Source organism: Antechinus flavipes, chromosome 3 (assembly GCF_016432865.1).
Source record: "Antechinus flavipes isolate AdamAnt ecotype Samford, QLD, Australia chromosome 3, AdamAnt_v2, whole genome shotgun sequence".
NCBI lineage: Eukaryota > Metazoa > Chordata > Mammalia > Dasyuromorphia > Dasyuridae > Antechinus > Antechinus flavipes.
In genome coordinates this window covers 621,787,767-621,809,150 of record NC_067400.1, presented here as the reverse complement: position 1 = coordinate 621,809,150, position 21,384 = coordinate 621,787,767, and the positions used below count along the sequence as shown (strand labels likewise).

General features: G+C 44.7%; 1 protein-coding gene across 1 annotated transcript; it reads right to left on the bottom strand.

Moving 5' to 3' along the window:
* Positions 1-9,936: 9,936 nt before the first annotated feature.
* Positions 9,937-17,766, bottom strand: LOC127556461 (immunoglobulin superfamily member 1-like). Its single transcript, XM_051989630.1, has 9 exons — positions 17,382-17,766; positions 14,051-14,350; positions 12,399-12,686; positions 12,087-12,116; positions 11,864-11,959; positions 11,648-11,675; positions 11,445-11,521; positions 11,304-11,341; positions 9,937-11,103 (listed from the first exon to the last, which is right to left on the bottom strand). The coding sequence occupies exons 1-9, from the start codon at positions 17,416-17,418 to the stop codon at positions 10,981-10,983; spliced, it is 1,017 nt and encodes a 338-aa protein (XP_051845590.1). The 5' UTR covers positions 17,419-17,766; the 3' UTR covers positions 9,937-10,980.
* Positions 17,767-21,384: the final 3,618 nt, after the last annotated feature.

Genomic DNA, 21,384 nt, shown 5'->3' with positions numbered 1-21,384 from the left:
ACATTTGTGCACAGTTCCAGGCAACGGGGACCCTGCCCGGGCTCCTCCGGGAGCCTCACATCTGTCCCCGGTTCTTGAATGGATGCCTGTGGGTGCGCTTCCCCCTCAGCCATTCTCAGTCATGGGGATGAAAGGATGGGGGGGAAGGGGGAGGATGGGAGGCGGAGGTTCACGACTGGGCTCCTTTCCCGGCTCTGCTTCTCTGTGCTCTCAGGCCTGGCAGGGCCTCTCTGTGGTCTCAGTTCACTGCTGGCTAACAAGATGAGGTCAGAGTATCTCATGTCTCAGGGCCATGAGGCTGCCCTTGTGACTGTCCCGGGGGTGTCAGGGCCCAAGGCCCGAGGCTGGGTTTGAGCTGAGAGGGGAGGCTTCCTTACCCACAGGGAAGCAGGGAAGGGGGGGCTCCCTCAGGCCCTGGGAGGGGGTGAGGAAGGTTCCTGAAAGGCCCTTGGACTTGGCTACTCAACCTTCTCCCCAGGGTTGCACCTGAATGAGAAGCCCAGGCTGGCTGGGACCGAGCTGGTCTTATTGTGGAGAGGGGTGTGTGTGTGTGTGTGTGTGTGTGTGTGTGTGTGTGTGTGCAGTGACCTGTGAGCCTGTGTGCACACCCGTGTGAGCCTGGCTCTGTGCTTGTCTGCACGAGTCTCTGCGGGTCCGTTGGTGTTTGTGGGTGATTCTTTGTCTCCCCCACTTCCTTTCTTCACAGTCACCACTGCCCTTCGGAGCCCTCTGGGGCACAGACAGGCCCGAGGGGCTGGGTCAGGGGGCAAAGGGCAGCCCTCAGCCATCCTGTCAGGTCTCATTTCTCCCTGGACGTTGAGGTTGGGGGGTGGTGGGGGGATGGAGCTCGCCATCCAGACCTTTCTGGGCCCAGCCACCTCCTGGGGACTGAGGGTGGGGAGAAGGGCAGGGGAGGCTCCAGCTCTGGGGCCGCTGTCAGTCTCGTGCCGGTCCCTCCTCAGAGGCTGCTAGACCTTCTATTGCAGGCAGGTGCCCTGAAGGCTCTGAGGTCCCCGGGCTGCAGAGACCTTACCCAGCGTTCTCCCCAGTGTCTCTGCCACTCCATGAGGGATGGCCACGGCTCCCCCCCTTTCCTCTGAGGGACGGTGCAGTCAGGACATCAGAGGCTGAAGCCCTGGAGCCCAGGGATGTGAGAAGGAAGCCTGGGAGCAGAGCTGAGCTGCCAGGGACAGTTGGGGCCCCAGAGGAAGCAAGCTCATCCTGGGCTCTCCTGGCATTTTGAGGGGGCAGCAGGGCCCGGTCTCCATGCTCAGAGACGCTGAGTCAATGGCTAGGGAGGCTGCCTGTGTGCCCACGGGAGGGAAGAGCAGGGCAGAATGAACCAAGGGGAATCTACCTGAAGGACTAGGGAGTGGGGGGTTGTCACGGTGGGGAAGATGCAGCAGAAGTCATCTGGGCACCTCTCAATTTCCTTGTCACCTTTGCCCACTGGTGCTAAGCCCAGGATCTCTGTGACTTCCAACATGGAAGCCAAGGGATACGGCAGCGAGAGGGCTGGGCCTGGAGTCAGGAGCCCCTCAATTTAAGTTTTGTCTGGGACACTTGGCAGCTGTGTAGTTCTGGGCAAGGCGGTTAACCTTGGTCTTCCTCAATGTGCTTCTCTGTAAAATGAAGAGAATCTGAGCATTCATGGAAGGCTTTGCAGGGCTTGGACTATCCATGGAGGGAAGACCTTTGATGTTCACCTGATTCACCCAACTTTTCACCTGTAGCTCCAAGGAGCTGTAGCATGTCCAATGGCCATAGCCTGGTAAACCACTTCAGCAGATGAAATATAAATATTATGGAATATTATTGTTCTGTAAGAAATGACCAGTGGGAGGATTTCAGAAAGGCCTGGAGAGACTCACATGAATTGATGCTGAGTGAAATGAGCAGGACCAGGAGATCATTATACACTTCAAGAACAATACTATATGATGATCAATTCTGATGGACCTGGCCATCTTCAGCAATGAGATGAACCAAATCAGTTCCAATGGAGCAGGAATGAACTGAACCAGCTACACCCAGGGAAAGAACTCTGGGAGATGACCATGAACCACTACATAGAATTCCCAATCCCTATGTTTTTGTCCACCTGGATTTTTTATTTCTTTCACAGGCTAATAGTACACTATTTCAAAGTCTGATTCTTTTTGTACAACAAAATAACTGTTTGGACATGTATGTTTATATTGTATTTAATTTATACTTTAACATATTTAACATTTATTGGCCAACCTACCATCTGGGGGAGGGGATAAAGGGAAGGAGGGGAAAAATTGGAACAAAAGGTTTGGCAATTGTCAATGCTGTAAAATTCCCCATGCATGTAATTTGTAAATAAAAAGGTATAAAAAGTTATTTAATAAAAAAGACTTCTAGCACTTAGTTTTCAGCATGAAACTTCCCCCTGTAGAAAGATTTTTAATGACCCTGTCCTGTTACATTTCACCATGGTCTCCAAGAGATTGATCATCAGGTTTCCTGCCTATGATGATAGCACTAACTCCCTACATACTTCTGACTCCTAGAATCCCAACAGGGGGAGGAGGGTTCCTGATTAGTCATATTTCTCAATTCTCAGACATCTTCTGAATTGATTAGCTGGAAGTTCTCATTTCTTTGGCCCCTGGCACCAGAGGGTCACAGCTGCTGGGGGACAATGCAGAGGAGGGATGGTGTGGGCCAGACGGTGTGAGTTGCCTGGGATTCCTCCCTGCCCTCTGGCAGCCTCGGCTCCAATTTCCCAGGCTTTCCCGGGATTACCTCACAATCTGCTATCTGATATTTCTGATTGTTCTGTCAGTTGCTTTCTGTGCCAAGCTAACACTAAGGAAGAATGGAGGGGGAAAGTTGAGGGAGAAAAGACTCACCATTATGAACCTCTATTGCTTGACTCAGCATTAGTCCTGTGAGAGGATTTCAGGTTGTGGCTGTTTCCACTTTCTATCCATAATTGCCTCTCTTCACTTCTCAAAAAGCAATTTCTTTGCTCAGTCAACCTTGGCCAAGAATGGGAGGAGAGGGTCAGGATATATGGTCTTTTCTCTCCAGGATACATCTCCATTTCTCTTCCCATTTTCTGGCCAATTCCTCTTCAGAATGCCATCTCACCCACCATGTACCCCAAGTCCAGCTTTAGAACTCGCCAAAACAGAGCAGGAAAATGAATGTGGGTCATGTGCTGACCCAGAGAGTCAGCTGTGGGGTGGAGGCTTTAACTGAGCAGCAGAAAGGAGGCAAGAGGACTAAAAGCTGGACCAGGATGTGGTAGTCAGAGCTGCTACCCCAACCCCTGACAGGTAGACCTCATGTTTTTCTGCTTTGACAGAGCAGAAGAGAAGGACTTGCAGCAAGCTTTAAAAGGCCCAGGGTCTCAGACAGCAGCCCCTGAAAGACCCAAGACAAGAGTTATCAAGCTTAGAGCCAAAGGACCAGACCTGGGGCAAAACCCTAGAGCCAAGAGGATCAGGGACTCAGATAGCCGGGGTGGAACCAAAGTCAGAAGGTTAATGCCTAAAGTACCAGAGAAGGCTTGTTTCTAACAGATCTCTTACAAGTGAGGCTGCCAGGAGCCCAGACTCCATTATAAGGTCTCTCTGAGAGCCGAGAGCCTCTCAGTTCATCTTCCAGTCTTTGCTCTCCCACCATCTTTGGATGTAGCTCCAGCCCTAGTCCCCTGTGGGAATTAAGTTCTGATCCTGGAGCCCCAATCTTTAATAGCTCAACAGATCTGGGGAATCTTTCTGCTACTATTTAACTATTTAGCTTTTGGACAGTGAACCCACCAATCCCAAACCTGTCCTCCCTCCTGACACGACCCTGAAGAGAAAGGCTCAACCCATTATTTCCCAGATCTCAGCAACAGCACACTCCCTGCTCCCTGAATCTCTTGTCTGCTCTAAGCCCAGCAGCCCACCCCAGTATTTCCCCACCCACCCTAAACTTCTGGTTCTGTTCCCAGCCTAGTCTTCACAGACATAATCTAGGGAAATAACTCCTGTGGAAAAGGGTCAGAATTTCTCTGCCAACTGCCAATGAATTGCCCATCAATCAATAAACTTCTATTAAGAGTCTACTACATGTCAGGCACTGTGCTAAGCAGAGAAGTCCATCAAGCTGAAGCTGGACAGTACCCTAAGGGAAAGACAGGTGGCAGACTGCGCCAGGCAAATCAAGCTCCCACCACCATCTTCCTTCAGAGTCTACTGTCCACAATCGAGGACCTTGAACTCAAGATGCCCAGGGAGAATGACATAAATCATTACATAAAGATACGGCATTATCTGCTTTGCCACTGACCCCCTAAGAATCATGGGATCTATCCACCTGGCTCATGACAGAAACTACTCAAATGTGTCACCTTCATCTTTAGAATGTGAGCTTCTTGAGAATAGAAAGGCTCTGTCTTGACTATTTATATTTCCAGTGCTTAGCACAAAGTGTGCATTTCATAAAAGTTTGATTCAACCATTAGTACTTGGGGAGGAGAATGTGACTAATGCAGAAGCTGAGAACAAGGGGATCATTTTCAAAGAAAAAGGAAATGTCACCAAAGAAGTATATGGTCCTGTGTACTCTCCAAACAAGGAACATGGCCCCATCATGAATTTTTAAGGGCTCTCTTTGACCCTGGGGAAGTGATAGTTGAGACTGATCATGGGGACTTCGATGGATCTCTGAGACAACGAAGCACAAAGTGACCGTCGTGTGCTAGTCAGTTTATGAAATAATGGGAAAAAATACCTTTATATCTTCTAGAAAGACTGATCCTTGAAGGACTGAGCAACAAAACTTAATTCTACCTGGATTATATTGGAGTGATTTTGAAAACACTTATAGAAATTATGGGTGTCAACAAGACAGTGGATAGCCTGCCTTTCATGTCCAGACACAAGATATATTAATGCATCGACATCTCCAGTTGGAATCAATTCCAATATTAGTAGGAAGGTAAAAGCAACAAAGCGGTATATAATCCCTTCATTCTTCGACTGTCTGTGGGCTCTGAAAACTTACTGGTAATTTCCGGGATTTGTAGGCTTAAACAGACAATGTAAGATAGTGAGGCCTTTGAGGAGAGAGACTGTTTTACTTCCTTCATTTATTTATCTCCAGCACTTAGTATACTTAATAAATGCTTTTAATTATTGACTATTGACTATTAATTTTATGACTATACAGTAAAGTTCTAATTCACCCTGCCACTTGTTGCTATAACATGCACACCGACACAAACACACACATAATGCTGATACGTTTATGTGTAGAGTGATTCGATGGATTGGCTGATGGAAGCTGGACTAGGATGTGGTAGCCAGAGTCATTGAAGGGCCAGCTTCCAAGGCAGTCCTGATGATGTGCACGTTCTCTCTAAGAATGTACTTAGATATTATGTGTAGGATAGGTGGTGCAGTGGATAGAGTACCAGCCCTGAAGTCCAGGAGGACTTGAGTTCAAATCTAGTCTCAGACACTTAAGAATTCCTAGCTGTGTAACCCTGGGCAAGTCACTTAATCCCAATTGCCTCAGGAAAAAAAAAGGACAAAAAATCCAGTCTACAAAATAGCAAATAACCAAGTGACTAAAAAAATAAGACCTTCTAGGTATGGATGATAAAAAAACAAAGAACAAAAAAAAATTACAGAAATACCTTCCAAATTATAAAATAATCAAACATATTGAATACCAGACAGACATTTTAAATAATCCACTAACAATAGAAAGAAGTAAACTAGCCAAAAAAGAACTATCATATTTTTAAAATCCTAGTGGATTCAGGACGATGACTAGCAAAATTTTAAAGAATAATACTATGCAAGGGCAGCTAGATGGTACAGTGGATAGAGTGCTGATCCAAAGTCAGGAGGATCTGAGTTGAAATTAGGCCTCAAATACTGAACTCTAACTAGCTGTGTGATTCTAGGTAAATCACTTAATCCCAAATGCCACACCTAAATAAATATTTTTTTAAAAAGAATAATACTATACAAAATTATTTTCAAAAACTGAGAAAGAAAGCATATTATCAGATTTCTTTAATGGGGCAAATATATCCTAATCCTTAAATGAGAGAATGATAAACCACAGAAGGAGAACATGGATAAATATTATGAATAACTACTGATTCAAATTTTTTAAAATCCTGTAAGTCTACACAAAATAAACAAGAAATTTTTCATTGTGAGTGAGTGTTTCAGGGAGATTCAATATCTTTAAAATATGCAAAACCATATAATTATTTCAATTAGATGCAGGTAAAGCCTTTGATAAAGTAAAAAAAAAATCTACAAAGCAATGATAAAGAATAGCTTCACCAATAAATGAAAAAGCTAAGCAAGGATGTCTATGCTCCATTCTGTTATTTGATATAATTCCAGAAATGCTAATAATGGTAATAAGACAACAGAAAGAAATTAAAGTTGTAAAGACAGTCAAAAAACAGATAAAACTATCTCTATTTTACTGATGCCTGGATAATTTTTAAAAACATGTGTATATTAGAAACCCAGCAAGGATACTAATTGAAACAATAGTTTCAGCAAAACTTCAAGTTTCAAAATTAATCCACAAAATTCCACATTTTGACATAATGCAAGAGGGAATAGTAGACAAGTAATTTACTTGTAATTTCTTGTAATTACTTGTAGACAAGGAAATTATATTCAAAATAACTACAAAGTGCATAAATTATCTAGAGCTCAATCTAGCAAAACACACAAAGAAATTGTACAATTTCAATTACAAAATTATCTTTAAAAAAAAACTAAGAACTTGAACAACTGGAGGAAAAGATTCAGTGTTCGCAGAAAACAGTCCTATTGCTATACCAATCAAAACATCAAAAGAATACTTTATAGAACTTGATAAAAAATAATAACAAAATTCATTTGGAGAAATCAAAGATCTATAATATCATAGAAAATAATGAAAAAGATGGAAATGAAAAAATCAGATTTTAAATTACATTATAAATCCATAGTCATCAAAAAATTTGGTACTGGTTATCAAATACAATTAAATCAGTCTTACAGAAAATAATTTTACAAGAGAACAAAAAGAATAAAACTTACTAACCAAGTATTCAGTGGAACCAATAATTAATTACTTAGAAAGGAACTCCCTGTTTGATTTTTTAAATCGGTCTAGAAAAACTAGAAAGTAAATGGTAGAAACTAAACTTATATAAACATTTTGTACCACCTAATAAATTCTAAATAGATAATTAAGTTTAATCATACTATAAAAATAATTAGGAGAGAAGTGGTTCATATATATATTTTTAAAGCTCTGAATAAGAGATACGTTCTTAACTAAATAAGAGGTGGAGGCAATTAAAGAACATAAAATAGATAACTGTTTGCATGAAACTAAAAAATTTCTTCATAAATAAAAATAATGCATCTAAAATAAGAAGGAAACATAAAAAAGGGAAAAATCTTTGAAATTTCTCAGACAAGGATTCAGTTTACAAGATATATAGACAAGTAACATATTACATTATACATCTATGCATACAACCAGATGAACAGACAAAAGCACAGAAGTATACCAAAATTTATTATATATGTGTGTGTGTGTGTGAAGCTAAGAGTATATATATATACACATATATACGTATATATACATATATACGTATATATGTGTAAATGTATATTTACACATAGGCATATGTACCTACAAAAATCATTCCCCAATTGATGAGTGATGAAACGATAGGAACAAAAGACTCTTCAAAAGAAATACTGTAGCCTATTGAAATCATATAAATGAAAGTTCCAAATCATTAACAATAAGAGAAATGCAAATCAAAAGAGCCCTGAGGTTTTCTTCTTATACCCAGAAAATTGGCTAAGTTAGCAAAAGAAGACCTTTTGCTTCTATACAACTAGACAACTATACAATGTAATTGGAAGAAAAAGACACAAAACTGTCAAGATTGAATATATCAGAATTACAAAGAACAACAATGGTTCCCAAAAAATAGAAATGATGAGGAATCCCCCATTCCACTCCTTTGACAATGTGAGAGGGTAGCATGTTGCAATTATTTTCAGATTTTTTCGATATAGTATCGATTTTCATTTTTTGTCTTCTTCTCTTTTGTTCCCCATCAAAAAAATACTTGGCCCTTCTCACTAGGGCAAACCCCTCTTTAAGCACAAGCAATCCCATTCTCTTTTGTTGTATTCGGCTGAGAATGTCCCTCTATCATCTCTCTCACCATTCTTCAGTTTCTCTGTTAAATGGCTTCATCCTCCTTGCCTACAAACACATACATGCCTCTCCCAGCCTGAGCATGCCTGTTATTATTCTATATCTCTCCTCCTTTTCATAGCTAAATGATTTGAAAAGATCTTCTACAATCCTTGTTTTTCACTTTTTTCCCTCTCCACTTCTTTTTAATTCTCCACAATCTTACTTCTGGTCCCAGCTGAAACTGCTCCTTCCAAAGTTCCCAAAGATCTCCTGGCTACCACATCTACTTGCTCTTTCCTCAACATTTATCTTTCTTAACCTTTCTTCAACCCCCTTTTGTCTTTAAGTTCTCCTCTCTAGGATTTCCTGAACCTGGGATCTTTGTATACCCATTCTCCTTCTTGTTTCCTTTTCTGGATCTTCATCCAGGTCACATCTATTAGCCATAAAGTTTCCCCAGGGCTCTTCCTTGGATCTTCTTCACTTCTCCCTCTACTGTTTCATGTGATGATTCCATCAGCTCTCATCAATTCAATTATCTCTGTGCCACTGTTCCTCAAATCTATTTGTCCAGCCCCTGGACAAATCCCCCTCCAATCTCCCATTGTCTATTGAATGTATTAAACTGGAGAAACTGGATGCCCCACAGACATCTTGAGGGCAATAGGTCCAAACTTGCACTCTTAGCTTCACACACACACACACACACACACACACACACACACACACACACACACACTCACAGCAAAGTCCTGCCATCTTCCTAACTTTTTTATTGCTGTCCAAGGTACCAACATACTCCTACTCACCCAGGCTCATGACTTTAGTGTTGATACTCTCCCTCACTCTCCCTTCCATATCTAATCTGCTTCCAAGTCCTACTGATTTGAAGTCTCAAGCCTGATCACATCACCCCACTCCACATACTCACCTAATAAACCCCAGTGGCTCCCTATCACTTCCAGGAGAAAATATACAATCCTGTATTTGGCATCAAAGCCATTTATACACTGTCATGCGCCCCACCCCATATCCATGTTTCCAGTCTTCTTGCAGTCTCCTTTCGGGTTTTCATCTTACTTACCTGACCATTTCTCTCCTGTGTGCCATCTTTCTCCAGGTCATACTCTCTAACCACAGGTGATTTGCCAGACTATCCTGAGCTCTCTTATCTTCACCTTCTAAGCCATATCACTTGATGGCTCATCAGCTCTCAAGGATTTGGTTACCATCTTTATTCTGACAGATATATCTTTCATACCCCAGTCTCTCTGCTAACCTCAAATCTCCCATCTCCAATTAGATGTCCGGTAGACATCTTAAGCTCATTATGATCCAACAGCTCTCATTATCTTTCTCCAAAAACCTCCCCTTCTTTCTCACTTCTCTGTGACTGTAGAGGGCATTACCATCATCCTGGACTCACAATAGAGGACTCATCCTAGATTTCTCAATATCTCACACTCTCCCCATATCTAATTCTGTGACAAGACCTGTCAATTTTGTAGCGCCTATCAAATATGCCCATTTCTTTCCTTTGACACTTCTACCATCCTAGGGCAGGCCATCATCACCTCATATCTGGACTATTGCAATAGTTGCTGCTTGCCTCAGGAATCTTCCCCTGCAATCCATCCTCCACTCAACCACTTAAATGACATTCCTAAAACACAAAAAGTCCCATGGACAAAACATGTCACTCCCCCAACACATCCATTAAATTCTAAACACTTTTTTGCATCTTTATATAGAAGTGTCCATTTATTGGTCTTAGTTAAATTACTCAATTTATTTAAAAAAGAAAAACATCAATAACTAAGAAAAATAATGGTAGGGAAGGACACTCAGTTTTGAAGAATCTGGAAAGGTCACCTATAAGAGGATATCCTTGGAGAAGCCTTGAAAGACTCTAAGAAACCCCATTCCAAGAGTGGGAAAGCAGTGGAGAAGCTCTTAGTTTTGAGAAATGGACTGGTCAGTTTGTTTGAAATGGAGAAAGAGTGAAGCTAGCAACATACAATGAGTCTAGAAAGCCAGGCTGGAGTTAGCCAGTGAAAGGCTTTAAATGCCCAACTGGAGAAGTTATATTTGATTCTAAAAATAAGAGGGAGACATAAAAGCCTCCTGGGCAGAATATCAACTAGGTCATACATGAGCTTTAGGAAATTTCACTTCACAGCTTTCTGGAGGATGGATTGTAAAGGAGAGAGGACAAACCCAGAAACCTCGATTAATAGACTATTGAAATAGTTGAGGAGAGAGGTGATAAGGGCCTGGAAAAGTGACAATGTGAGCAAAGAAAGGGGCTAGATGACCAAGATGGTAGGATTGAAAAGAATTGGCAAAGGACTGTGGATCAGCAGAAAGAGAATTTAAGGATAACTTCAAAGTTGTGACCTATTGACCACAAGACTATTGGTGTCTTTAACAGAAGGAGGGAAGTTTGAAAAAGGAAAGGGTTGTAAAGGTTTGGACAGGGAAAAAGCAAAAAAGTTCTACTTTGAACAGTAGAGTTGGAAATGCCTGTTAGGGCATCCAATTGGAAATTTTTGATCAGCTACTAGTGATGTGGGTCTAGAGCTCAGAGAAGAGCCCAGGACTTATATTCTGCATTATGGTGATGAAGGCCAGAGGAACTGATGAAATCATCAAAAGGGTGTGGGAAGAGAAGACCCAAACAGAATCCAAGGAGTATCCACATTGAGGAAGGGTAACATGGATGATTATCTAGCAAAGGATCGTAAGGAAAAACACAGAGCAAGAAGTTCTTGTTCATCATTGCAGAGCAAGAGTAGCATACGTTGTTGGATCAGGACACATCTTCCCAGGGACTGTCTGCTGTTTCTTCAGGGCTTCTGAATTCAGCTGGATATAGGTCAGTCCCTCAGGGTCTTCAGCCTCAGGAACCAAAAGGAAAAATAGGAGTGATTAGCCAGTTTCAGTCAAAGGAAGAAAGAAAAAATGATGGGTATTTACTGAAAAGTGGATGAAACCAAAAATCAAAGGATGGGGGGGTGGGGGTGAGGAGGGAATGGGAAAGATGAGGCTGAGATCCAGGAGGAGACAGTGTCCTCCCAGAGGGGATCAGAATAACTCACAGATATCCTCGAGCGTCTGCATTTGGCAACCTGGGCATCTGAATCAGAAAGAAGGTTTTGTCAGTGTGGGGACTCCTGAGATCAGGCCTTCCCAAGGACACAGCCAGGATCCCTGCCCTGCCACCTGCCTCAGTCACTTACAATCAGTCTCATGTTGAGGAGCTCCAGATTTGGAAGAGAAGCAGACAAACCAAGTACAACTGAGGCACCTTGGGAATCTATTAGGAAAAAAGAGCACGGGGTCATCCTGGGAGTACCACTCATCCTTCTCTTCCCAACAGAATCATAGATCTAAGATCACACTAGACAAAGGAGGCAAGGGAAGATGAGCTGAAGCTCCCTACCTTCTGGAGGTCTCTCCTTGTGAAATCACTGATGAGAGAGAAAGAGGGAGACCTGGGTCAGTCACCTGCCTGTGATTTAGAGCTGGAAAGCACCTTAAAGTTGATCTCATGTTGGCCCCCACTTTCACAGCTGAAGAAACTGAGGTCCCAGTGGTCCCCATGCTACTTAAACCCTCAACTTCCTTTCAGTTTCATTCCCTTTCTCCCCAAACTCACCAGTCTGAGACTGACGATGACCGACAAATGTAAAGAAGAGGAGGAGAAAGAGGATAAAGGCACAGCTGAGGGCAATGATGAGGATGGTTTGGGTTTCTGTAATTCGGGGAGAAGAGAAGTAAAAACGTTAGTCATCAGGCTCTGTTGTCCTCTCACAAATGATCCCCCCAAGCTCAAATCCAAGGGAGTCACTGAGCCCTTTCCCCATCTCATGGACCCTTACCTCTTGTGAGAAGACGTTCATTCTGCTCCTCTAGAAAATGGAATGGAAAAGGGAAGATCCCAGGAGTGAAGATTCTGAAAACCAACACACACCCCCACTCCCCCACCCCCCGCCCAGCTCCCAAGCATGATCCCAATGGCCCTGAAATTCCAGGGAAAAGCAGGATCTTCCCTTCCTCTATTTCTCCAACTTTCCAAGTGAGAGCCAAAGGGACTCCTGGGGCTATTTCCCCAGTTCTGCAGATTAAGGATTTAGGGAGAAGGGAGAATTACAATCATTCTTTAGATGGACTTTCAAGCATCTGGCTCTCACCTTGTATTTTAAGTTCCAGGGGATCACTGGGCAGGGCCAGGACTTGACTCTCTCTCCCGAGGAGATAAGAGCACCTGTACTTTCCAGTCTGGCTGATGTTCACGTGGATCAAGGGGAACTCTGCCCCCTGCTGAGTGGGCTCACGGGTGCTCACAGGCGTTTCCTCTCCATCCTTGTACAGAGCAAACTCCACACCTCGGGATGGCCCCTGACACAGGAGGGTCACGTTGTCCCCTGGGGTTAACCTGGAACTGGGTCGGGCTGAGAGTGAGGGCTTGGGAAGGCTGTCTGCGGGGGAAAGCAGAGACCAGAGTTCTCCCAGTCTCCAAGGAGTTAGTGAGCCTGGGGCGGGGGATCCCCTGGCCACTCTTTCTTTTATTCCCAGCTTCTCTTTGCCATTCCTGCCTCACTGGGAACTTCACTCAACTCTTTAAAAAAATGTAGGGTTTTTTTTTTATTTTCTATTACACTACTGGAGTTCATCCCTACTCCAACCCTGCAGTGTCAGAGGTAAAAGTGCCCCCACTGCCCCACCCCCCACTCTGAGTTCCCAGGGCTCAATGAGAAAGGCCTCCATGGCAGTATCTGGGTCCTCTGCCAGGGGGTGAGAGCTCAGCAGGTGGCCAGCAAGGCTCCGTGGCTGACCTCCCTTCAGGCAGGCGCCACCTCAGTGCCAAAGGCTGGAGACATTCCCTGGAGGAACATACCCACCTGGCTCATTCTCAGGGAGTGAAGTTTGCTGCTGCCTCCATCTAACTCATTCACATTGGGCAGGGCGGCCCCTCACACAGGGACGCCTCCCTTGGCTCCCCCACTTTCCCACATGGGGCTCACAGGGGCTCCTCACACTGACCTCTCCAAAACTGTCCTTTTGAAGAAGGGACCCTTGGACTCTGCCTCAGTCAGGGACCCCACCAGAGGGAAAACAAGATAAATAGCTTCATTCTGTTATCTACATGGGGTTGGTTTGGTCCTGAGCTAAAAGACTTCAAACCCTGTTCAATTAAAGAAACTCACTCAATTCTATACAAATACCAGCTCAGGCTGAAACTCAGTTTGTAGATGAGCCAACTTGGGACTCCATCTCAGCTTGTAGCCAAAACTCCTGTTATAAAAAAGCCAATCTAAAATCCTCTCTTTGCAGAGGTTCTAAACACACCATGCTATGCCAAGGAAGTCTCTGCCCACTGGATAATATTCTTTTCCAGTGTTATCTTCTCTTTATCCTCACCTATTTCCCTAACGAGACTTTATGCGTCTCTGTCAGGCTTTCTAACCTTACTTCCAATCCCCATAATAAACCTCTTATCAATCTAGGTTTTCGGGTCTGTAAATTCCTTTATAGAGAACCTCTGCACCACCAGAAGGGGTTCCCCAAAACTCCCTACCCTTGTGCCAAATCCCAAGAGGATACAGGAGAGCCAAACTTTTCCATTTGGTTCTCTGAACCCCGAACCTGCCACTAGACCTTATCATTTAATTCCCTGACCACCAAAAACCCTAATCTCATTTTGGTTCCCTTAATCTAGGCCTTATCATTTGGTTCCCATGAAAGGGAACCCCCAAACTTAAACCCCATCACTTTGACCCTCTCTTTCCAAGAATCCAGAGTCTGCTCTTGTCCCCAGTCCTGTGCCCCTGCTCTCTCTCACCTGTCACCCAGAACTCCAGGGTCTCACTGGGTTCTGATCTGACTTGTGGGCACAAAGTCTCATAGTACATGCAGCTGTAGTTCCCGGAATCCTGGACACTTGGAGACTTCAGGGAGAAATTGGCTTGAGAAAAGTGTACCTCCTTCTCCTCTAAGGACTTTGGCCTCCCCGCCTTCAGCAGACTGAACGTCACCAGCCATTCATAGGGCCCTGGCGGCCTCCTGCACCAGAAGATCACCTCTTCCCCTGGCTTCACCACAGGACCTGAATGGGCTGAGAGGGATGGCCTGGGAGGAGATCCTGGCAGAGAGTGTTAGAGAAAGAAAGAAGAGAGAGAGAGACATGGAAGGAGAAAGAATGAGAGGACAGGAAGTAAGAGGTAAAAAACAATGAGGGAGGGAGACTCAGTGAGGGTTTTAATAAAGGAAGAGCAGAGTCCAACATTATTGGATTAAAGAATACATGGAGTGGAGGGAGGTTGGGAAGGCATAAAAAAGATTGGAAAGCTTGGGGGAAGGCGGGGTATGAAGAGCTTTGGACGCCAAACAGAATTTTCATGATTTGGGGGGTGATGGGAGCCACTGGAGCATGTCAAATAACATGGTCAGATTCCTTTGGCAGCCAAGTCATGGATGGGAGGAAGGGGAGGCTTGAGGCAGACAGACAAAGAAACTAGAACACGAGGAAAGCAGGAGACAAAAGCCCCCTGGGATGCTCCATGCAGAGCCAAAAGGCATCTCCAAGGTCATGCAAGCCAATCCCCTTATTTTGCAAATGAAGACATCTACCCAAGGTCATACCAATGCTAAAAAATGACGATTCCTAATTCCAAATTCCTTGTTCTTCCCACAAAACCACTTTGTGTCTCCCCCCGCAAAGGCTGAGCTAGACAGAGGACAAGAGGAAAAGGACTCAGTGGAAATATTTGCTGTCCCCAGTAGAGAGGACATGAGTTTTCAAGGAAAGAGTAATTCTTCCTGGCTTCATGTGGACTAAAGGGGAGCAGCAATCTCCTTTCTCCCATGGGATTAAAGAGATGGGGAACATGAGGACCCCAGAATCCACAGAGGTGGGTTTTGGGACTTAGGACAAAGGATCTGGTAGTAAGCCACAAAGCCTCAGGAGATCAGGGTTGAGGGCTAAATCAAAGGCAAATCAGTCTCTCAGTGACCAGCACTGGCCCATGGACCCAGCCGAGAAGGCTCCTCACCCTCACATGTCACCAGGCCCAGTACAGATCATCGGGTCCCTTGGCCCATGGGGGCAGCCCTAAGTCCCTCACAGCAAGGACTCCCTTTCTCTCAAGGCAGGGATCAGTTTCTTGCTTCAGACTTTGTCTGCTCTGCCATCTCCAGCTTTCAGCAGCTGCAAGCTCCTTTTCCCTCGGGGCCCCTGGGACCAGGACCACACCTTGTCCCAAGAGACCTCCCAAGAGCAGGGCCTGTTGCAGAGGGAGGTCTAAGGGGACGGTCTGGGACAGAAGCTGAGCCTGGGATTGCTCTCTCCTCGTGGACTCCTTCAGCTCTGGCTCCCCAGACTTCTCCCGGAATCACTCTATCAGTCTACCCTACATACCTCTGTCCGGCCACCCTGCTTGTTCTGAGGCTGAGCTGGGAGACAGAGGCAAGTTCATGGAGAAGTACTTATCCTTCTGTGCCTTTGTCTCCTGGACCAGACCTAGACCTAGAAGAGAAGGTCCCATTGGCGGAGTCTTGCCCTCCAGCCCACAGCTGCCCTCCATGCCTCTTCCCTCACTAACATCCTCCCACAGGGCCAGAGCTGAAGAGTTGAGCTCTGCCTGCCCAGGACGCTCTCTGTGTCTCCGGGCCCCTTTCATCCCAAAACCTGCTGACAAATGACCTTCTCTCCGTTCTCCCGCTGCTTGAGCCTGGGCCCAAACTTACCGAGACAGAGGAGGGGAATGACTGGGCGCAACATGGTGGGCCCTCAGTCCAGTCCAGAGCTGCTGGCTGTAAGTGAGCAAAGATGAGGAGGCAGGAGAACTGGGGGCTGGCCCAGGATGTGGTGGCCAGAACCACTATCTCCACCCTGATACCCATTTTCACTGTTTTCCACTTTAAAATAGGTAAACGAGAGAGAATCTCTCATCAAACGCTCCTTCTGTCCCGTATGGTGGGCCGATCCTTTACAGAGCCAGGAGGTCAGCCTTTAATCCTGCTGGTAAAGGGCCAGGGCTTCAGGTACAGGTCTAGCCCTGGAAGACTGATGTGAAGAGGTCCAGAAGGAGCCAAGTCTATGAGAGCCTTCCCTAGTGTTACCCTTGCAGTATTCTGTCTCCTGGAGTCCCTGAAGCCTTTATTCTGCCTCAACTTTTCTCTTCCCAAAGTCCAGCCCGGGCTGCTGCTGAGCCCCTGAAGCCATCTACCCAATCTCTGAGACTGCGTCCACCACCTAATTATCTCACCTGGGTCCTCACACCACAGAGCAATTTTCCCAGTTTGAACATCTCCTATTTTTCCTCTCTCCCGTTTGTCCACAGCTGTTGCCATGTTGTCTTCCCCAACTGGACTATGAGGTCTTTGAGAGCAGAGACTGTCTCTTCTCTCTTTCTATCCCCACTGCCTGGCACTCAGTAGGTGCTTAATAAATGCTAACTGCCCCATTTATCTCACTTCTTGCCTACAAACACAGCCACAATCTTAGTCCCGACCATTATCACTCCTTACTTGGACTATTGCAGTGACCTCCTAGGGCTGTCTCCCTCTTCTATCCTGCTCCACAGAGTCACTGAAATTAGGTCCCTAAATCAAAGCTCCAACGATGTCACTGCCCTTACTCAAAAAGCTTCCCTACTTCCCTAGTTCCTTGAATATCAAAGATAAATTCCTGTTTAGCACTTTCAGATCTTTCACCGTATGAAGGGCTGCTGTGACAACAAAATTGTGGTCTGTGTGGTTCCAAGGGCAAATGAGGAAGAGGAAGATTCCAGGGCGGCAAAATTCAGCTTAATGTAAAGAAGAACACCCTAACAAGCAGAGCCCTTAACCAAGGAGCCTCTGAGTGATAGTGAAGGGACCCTCAAGTGGGGGGAAAATCCATAATTACATTAAATGGGCCAGCAGGAAGACTTCCCCCTCCTAGTGAAATGTAGCCCACTCCTCAAAGGGGAGTTTCTCCCTTTCTCACAGAGCCCCTGTGGTTCTTCCTGGGAATAGACCTCTCTCTCTCTCTCTCTCTCTCTCTCTCTCTCTCTCTCTCTCTCTCTCTCTCTCTCACACACACACACACACACACATACACACACACACACACACACACACACACACACACACACACACACACATACCTACACGCACCTTTGCTTCCATACCTGAGAATCCCAGACTGGTGGAGCCCAAAGCTTCCATGGTAAGGCTGTCCCTTGTGGTTCTCTAGGGCTGACAGGAGCCAATCCCAGCAAGAGCTGATCCTGGCCTCCGACATTGCCCAGGGAGGTCTGGATACTCAGAAGGGAAAGGTCCAAGAACCTGAGAATGGCAGGCCCTTGAGAACACTGGCTCAGGCTGCTGAGGCTATGAGGTGAAGGGTCAATCTCACCCGAGGACTTTCCCAGGCTGCCGTGAAAGGCTAATAAGAAAAGATGAGAGAGGAGTCCTTGCGGCTGAGTCTGCCTGAATGGCAAGCCTGGGGCACCTTGGGCCCAATTCGTGCAAATGCAGGAGGTTCATTCCCCACATCCTGCCAGGTTTCACATCAATCACTGGAGTTGTTCTTACAGCTCTTGTGGGCAGGAGGTATGTGATGTAATGCCCATGGGGTAACAGGAGACAACTCTGCCAGCCCCACCACTTCACTCCGGGCTAATCTGCTTCTCAACTCTCTTATTCCCAGGTTCAAGGGCATTTCCATGGCTATGCTAGGAAATAGCCTCGGGAAAATGGCCCAAACTATAATTATTCCAGCCCCAACCCAGAAAGAAATCAGTAAATCTCTTCTCCCAAGGGATAGACTCTTGGCCCTCAATCCCCAGCTATAGACAAAACCACTTAATGCAATTCATTGACATAAAATAATAAGTACTAGTGTACATAGCATTTGAATGTACACAAAGCATTTTAGACATGGTTCTGCCCCTAATTATAACCCTGGGAGGCAGGTGTTACTACTACCCTCATGGACAGTAACAATGAGTTTGTTAACTTGCTTAATGTCTTCCCACTAGGCCATATGAGGCAAGTTTTGAACTAAGGTCTCCCTGACTCTGGGACCAGCAGTCCATTCACCCTATCGGCTAACTGCCTTCATTATTCCTCTAGGAACTTCACTCATTTCTCTGGCCTATGAGTTTTTCCTCTCAAATCAAGGCAAATAGTTGGAGGGAAGGGTTTGTGCACGGTAGACAGAGCACTGGGTCTGAAATCAGGAAGACCCAGACATTGAATAGGTGTGTGACCTTGAGCACCTGTTTGTCTCAGTTTCCTCATTTGCAAAATGGGCTAATAATAGTCCTTACTTTCCAGGGCTACAGTAAGGAAAAAATGTAAAGTGCTTAGCCCAATTCCTGGAACATAGTAAGTACAATCTAAGTGTTATTTATTATTCTTAAATCCATGGGACCACTGGAATTCTAATTATTATGCTTTCCCTTAAAGAAAAAAATATATATAATTCCAGACACACATATACACTTTTTCAGTAAGTAACATTTTTATTAAGGATTTTCTAAGATCTTTTTCAAGTAATATCCTTTATTGAAAATAAACATTTATTAAATATACTTTGTAGCAGAAACGGGCCCCACAGTGGCAAGGAGCTCTCTGTGTTTGTGGTTCAAAGGGAAGAATAGACATTTTGTCTCTTCTGCCTCCCACCACTTCTCTTTCTTTGTTGTCAAGAGGGGAGGCAGGAGATTGAGGCCATTTTGGTCTCCTCAGAGATAGGGAATATAAGGTTAGAAATATGTCTATCTGCTCCCTTAAATATTGTTCATCTAGATGAACATGAACATCCATATGATACGATTGGATTCCAGCAAATTGCTGGCGGCTCTGTCACTTGGGGGAAAGGGGAGCTCTCAAGCCAAGGCTCAACCTCCTTTCCACCTACTACCAACTCCACAATAAACACGGGTTACAAATTGCAAAGAAACTCATTTATCCAAATCAGAGCAAAATGGAAATCAAAGAAGGTCCACATAGCACAAAAGCCAGATGACACATCTCAGTTCACCCAAGAGAGTCCCAGATCACCCTCAAGGGGAAACTCTCCCAGTTTCTAGTGTAGCCGTTGGGAAGAGAGACATGACCGAGAATGCTGGCTCCTCTCTTACCTTCTTGGGCTCTTTTACTTCAGCAATCTGAGGTGTACTTGGCCCCCTCTTCTCTCTCTAAGCTGAATAAACTCTATCCCAGAAGAACTGGAGCCGACCAGTTGTCAATTGGACAAATACAAAAAGAAGTAAAAAAAAGTAAATGAAGAAAATGATTCACTAAAATTCAGAATTGAACAAATGGAAATGAATGACTCAATGAAACAAGAAGAATCAGTCGAACAAAACCAAAAAAAAAAAAAAAAAGAAAAAGAAAAAGAAAAAGAAAAGAAAAAGAAAAGAAAGAAAAAAAGAAAAAGAAAAAGAAAAAAATGTAAAATATCTAATTGGGAAAATAACTGACCTGGAAAATAGATCTAGGAGAGACAATCTAAGGATTATTGGACTCCTTGAAAGCCATGATGAAAAAAAGAGCCTAGACACTATTTTTCAGGAAACCATCAAAGAGAACTGCCCAGATGTCATGGAATCAGAAAGTAAAATGACCATTGAAAGAATTCACTAAACACTTCCTGAAAGAGACCCCAAAATTAAAATCCCAAGGGGACTGAAGCTTAGAGAGTCCCCAAAGGAAGACTGGCCAAGAACTGCAGCTCTTACCTCTCCCCACAAACCGGGAAGGGCATTTGTTCTCTCCCACCAAGAGAGAGTCGTACGCCAGGGGGCTTTGGGACTCAGGTTATATTTCTCTCCTAGGCTGAAACTCTGCAGTCCCTTGCCAAGATCAGCCGGGGACCATCCAAAACCTGTAACTATATGTCAGCACTTTAAACACAGAGGAGTTTCCAGGCATCCCAAGAAATCAACCTTCAGGACCCCTGAAAACAAAACAAAACAAATGCTCATTAACAATACACGCAGCAGATGACACTCCACAGAGTGTCACCTGAAGGGACAGCAGAGTGACAACACGCCACCCTGTGCCTAGGACATGGAACCGGGCAAATTTTGGAAGGATCCATAGGACACAGCAAACATCAATAACAGGAAACATGGCTATCTATAAGGTGGAGCTGGCTGATCGCAATAACAAATAGGTCTAAATGTAAAATGTGGCTTAAACCCAGGGGCAGTCAGGTGCTGCAGTGAACAGACCACCATGGCTAAAGGCAAGAAGACAGCTTCCTGGGCTCAATTCAGTCTCAGAGACTTGCTAGCTGTGTGATCCTGGGCATGTTACTTAAACTAGTTTGCCTCAGTTTCATCCTCTGTAAAATGAGCTGGAGAAGGAAATGACAAATCAATTCAATCTTTGCCAAGAAAACCTTAAATGGGGTCATGAGAAGTTAAACACCATTGAAACAACTGAACAACTACAAACAGCCAAAACAATCAACAGGCTTGGCAATGACATGAATATAACATAAAATTAGCAGTTTTGGACATGAAAGAAATTACCTCAGGATTCGGTTCTCCTGCCTTGTTAAAAAAAAAAAAAAAAAAAAAAAGTTTACTCAAATGCACCACCGTTAGTGCCCATTTCTCAGCCACAAAACCCATGGACAGTTTCTTTCTCAGCCTTTCCCTAGGTCACTGCCTATGAGCTTTCTCCATTAGAGAACTCATTAGAAGTTCCAAATAATTCTAGTACAGGGAAACTGGCAATTGTGGTGAAGATTCTTCCTCCATTCTCTGGAGCTATTACGTAAACAGGCGAGTGTTAACTTCCCACAAACTAGCTAATGGCTGAGTCCTCTGAGGGATGAAAGCAGTCTTACCCTTGTCTCTCTCAGGCACAGTATTATCTCCTACAAAAGCCTAAGAGGCAGATAATCCAGGGCACCTGTGACACCATGTACTGGTCCACTTTAAACCTTTCGTTCAAAGTTCGGTTATTACCCTACATCTGCATCTTTCCACTTTTCTTAGGCATCATTACTATAGGAGCCACAAAAGGACCACTTGTTTCTGGGATGATGCCATTGGCCAGCATCTCCTGGAGACAGTTTCTGAGATCCTTCATCCCAGACAGAGGAATCCTCCTAGATCACTCTCTGAATCACTGCTCTGGAACTAGTAGATTCTGGGAACTGCACCTCCAGCC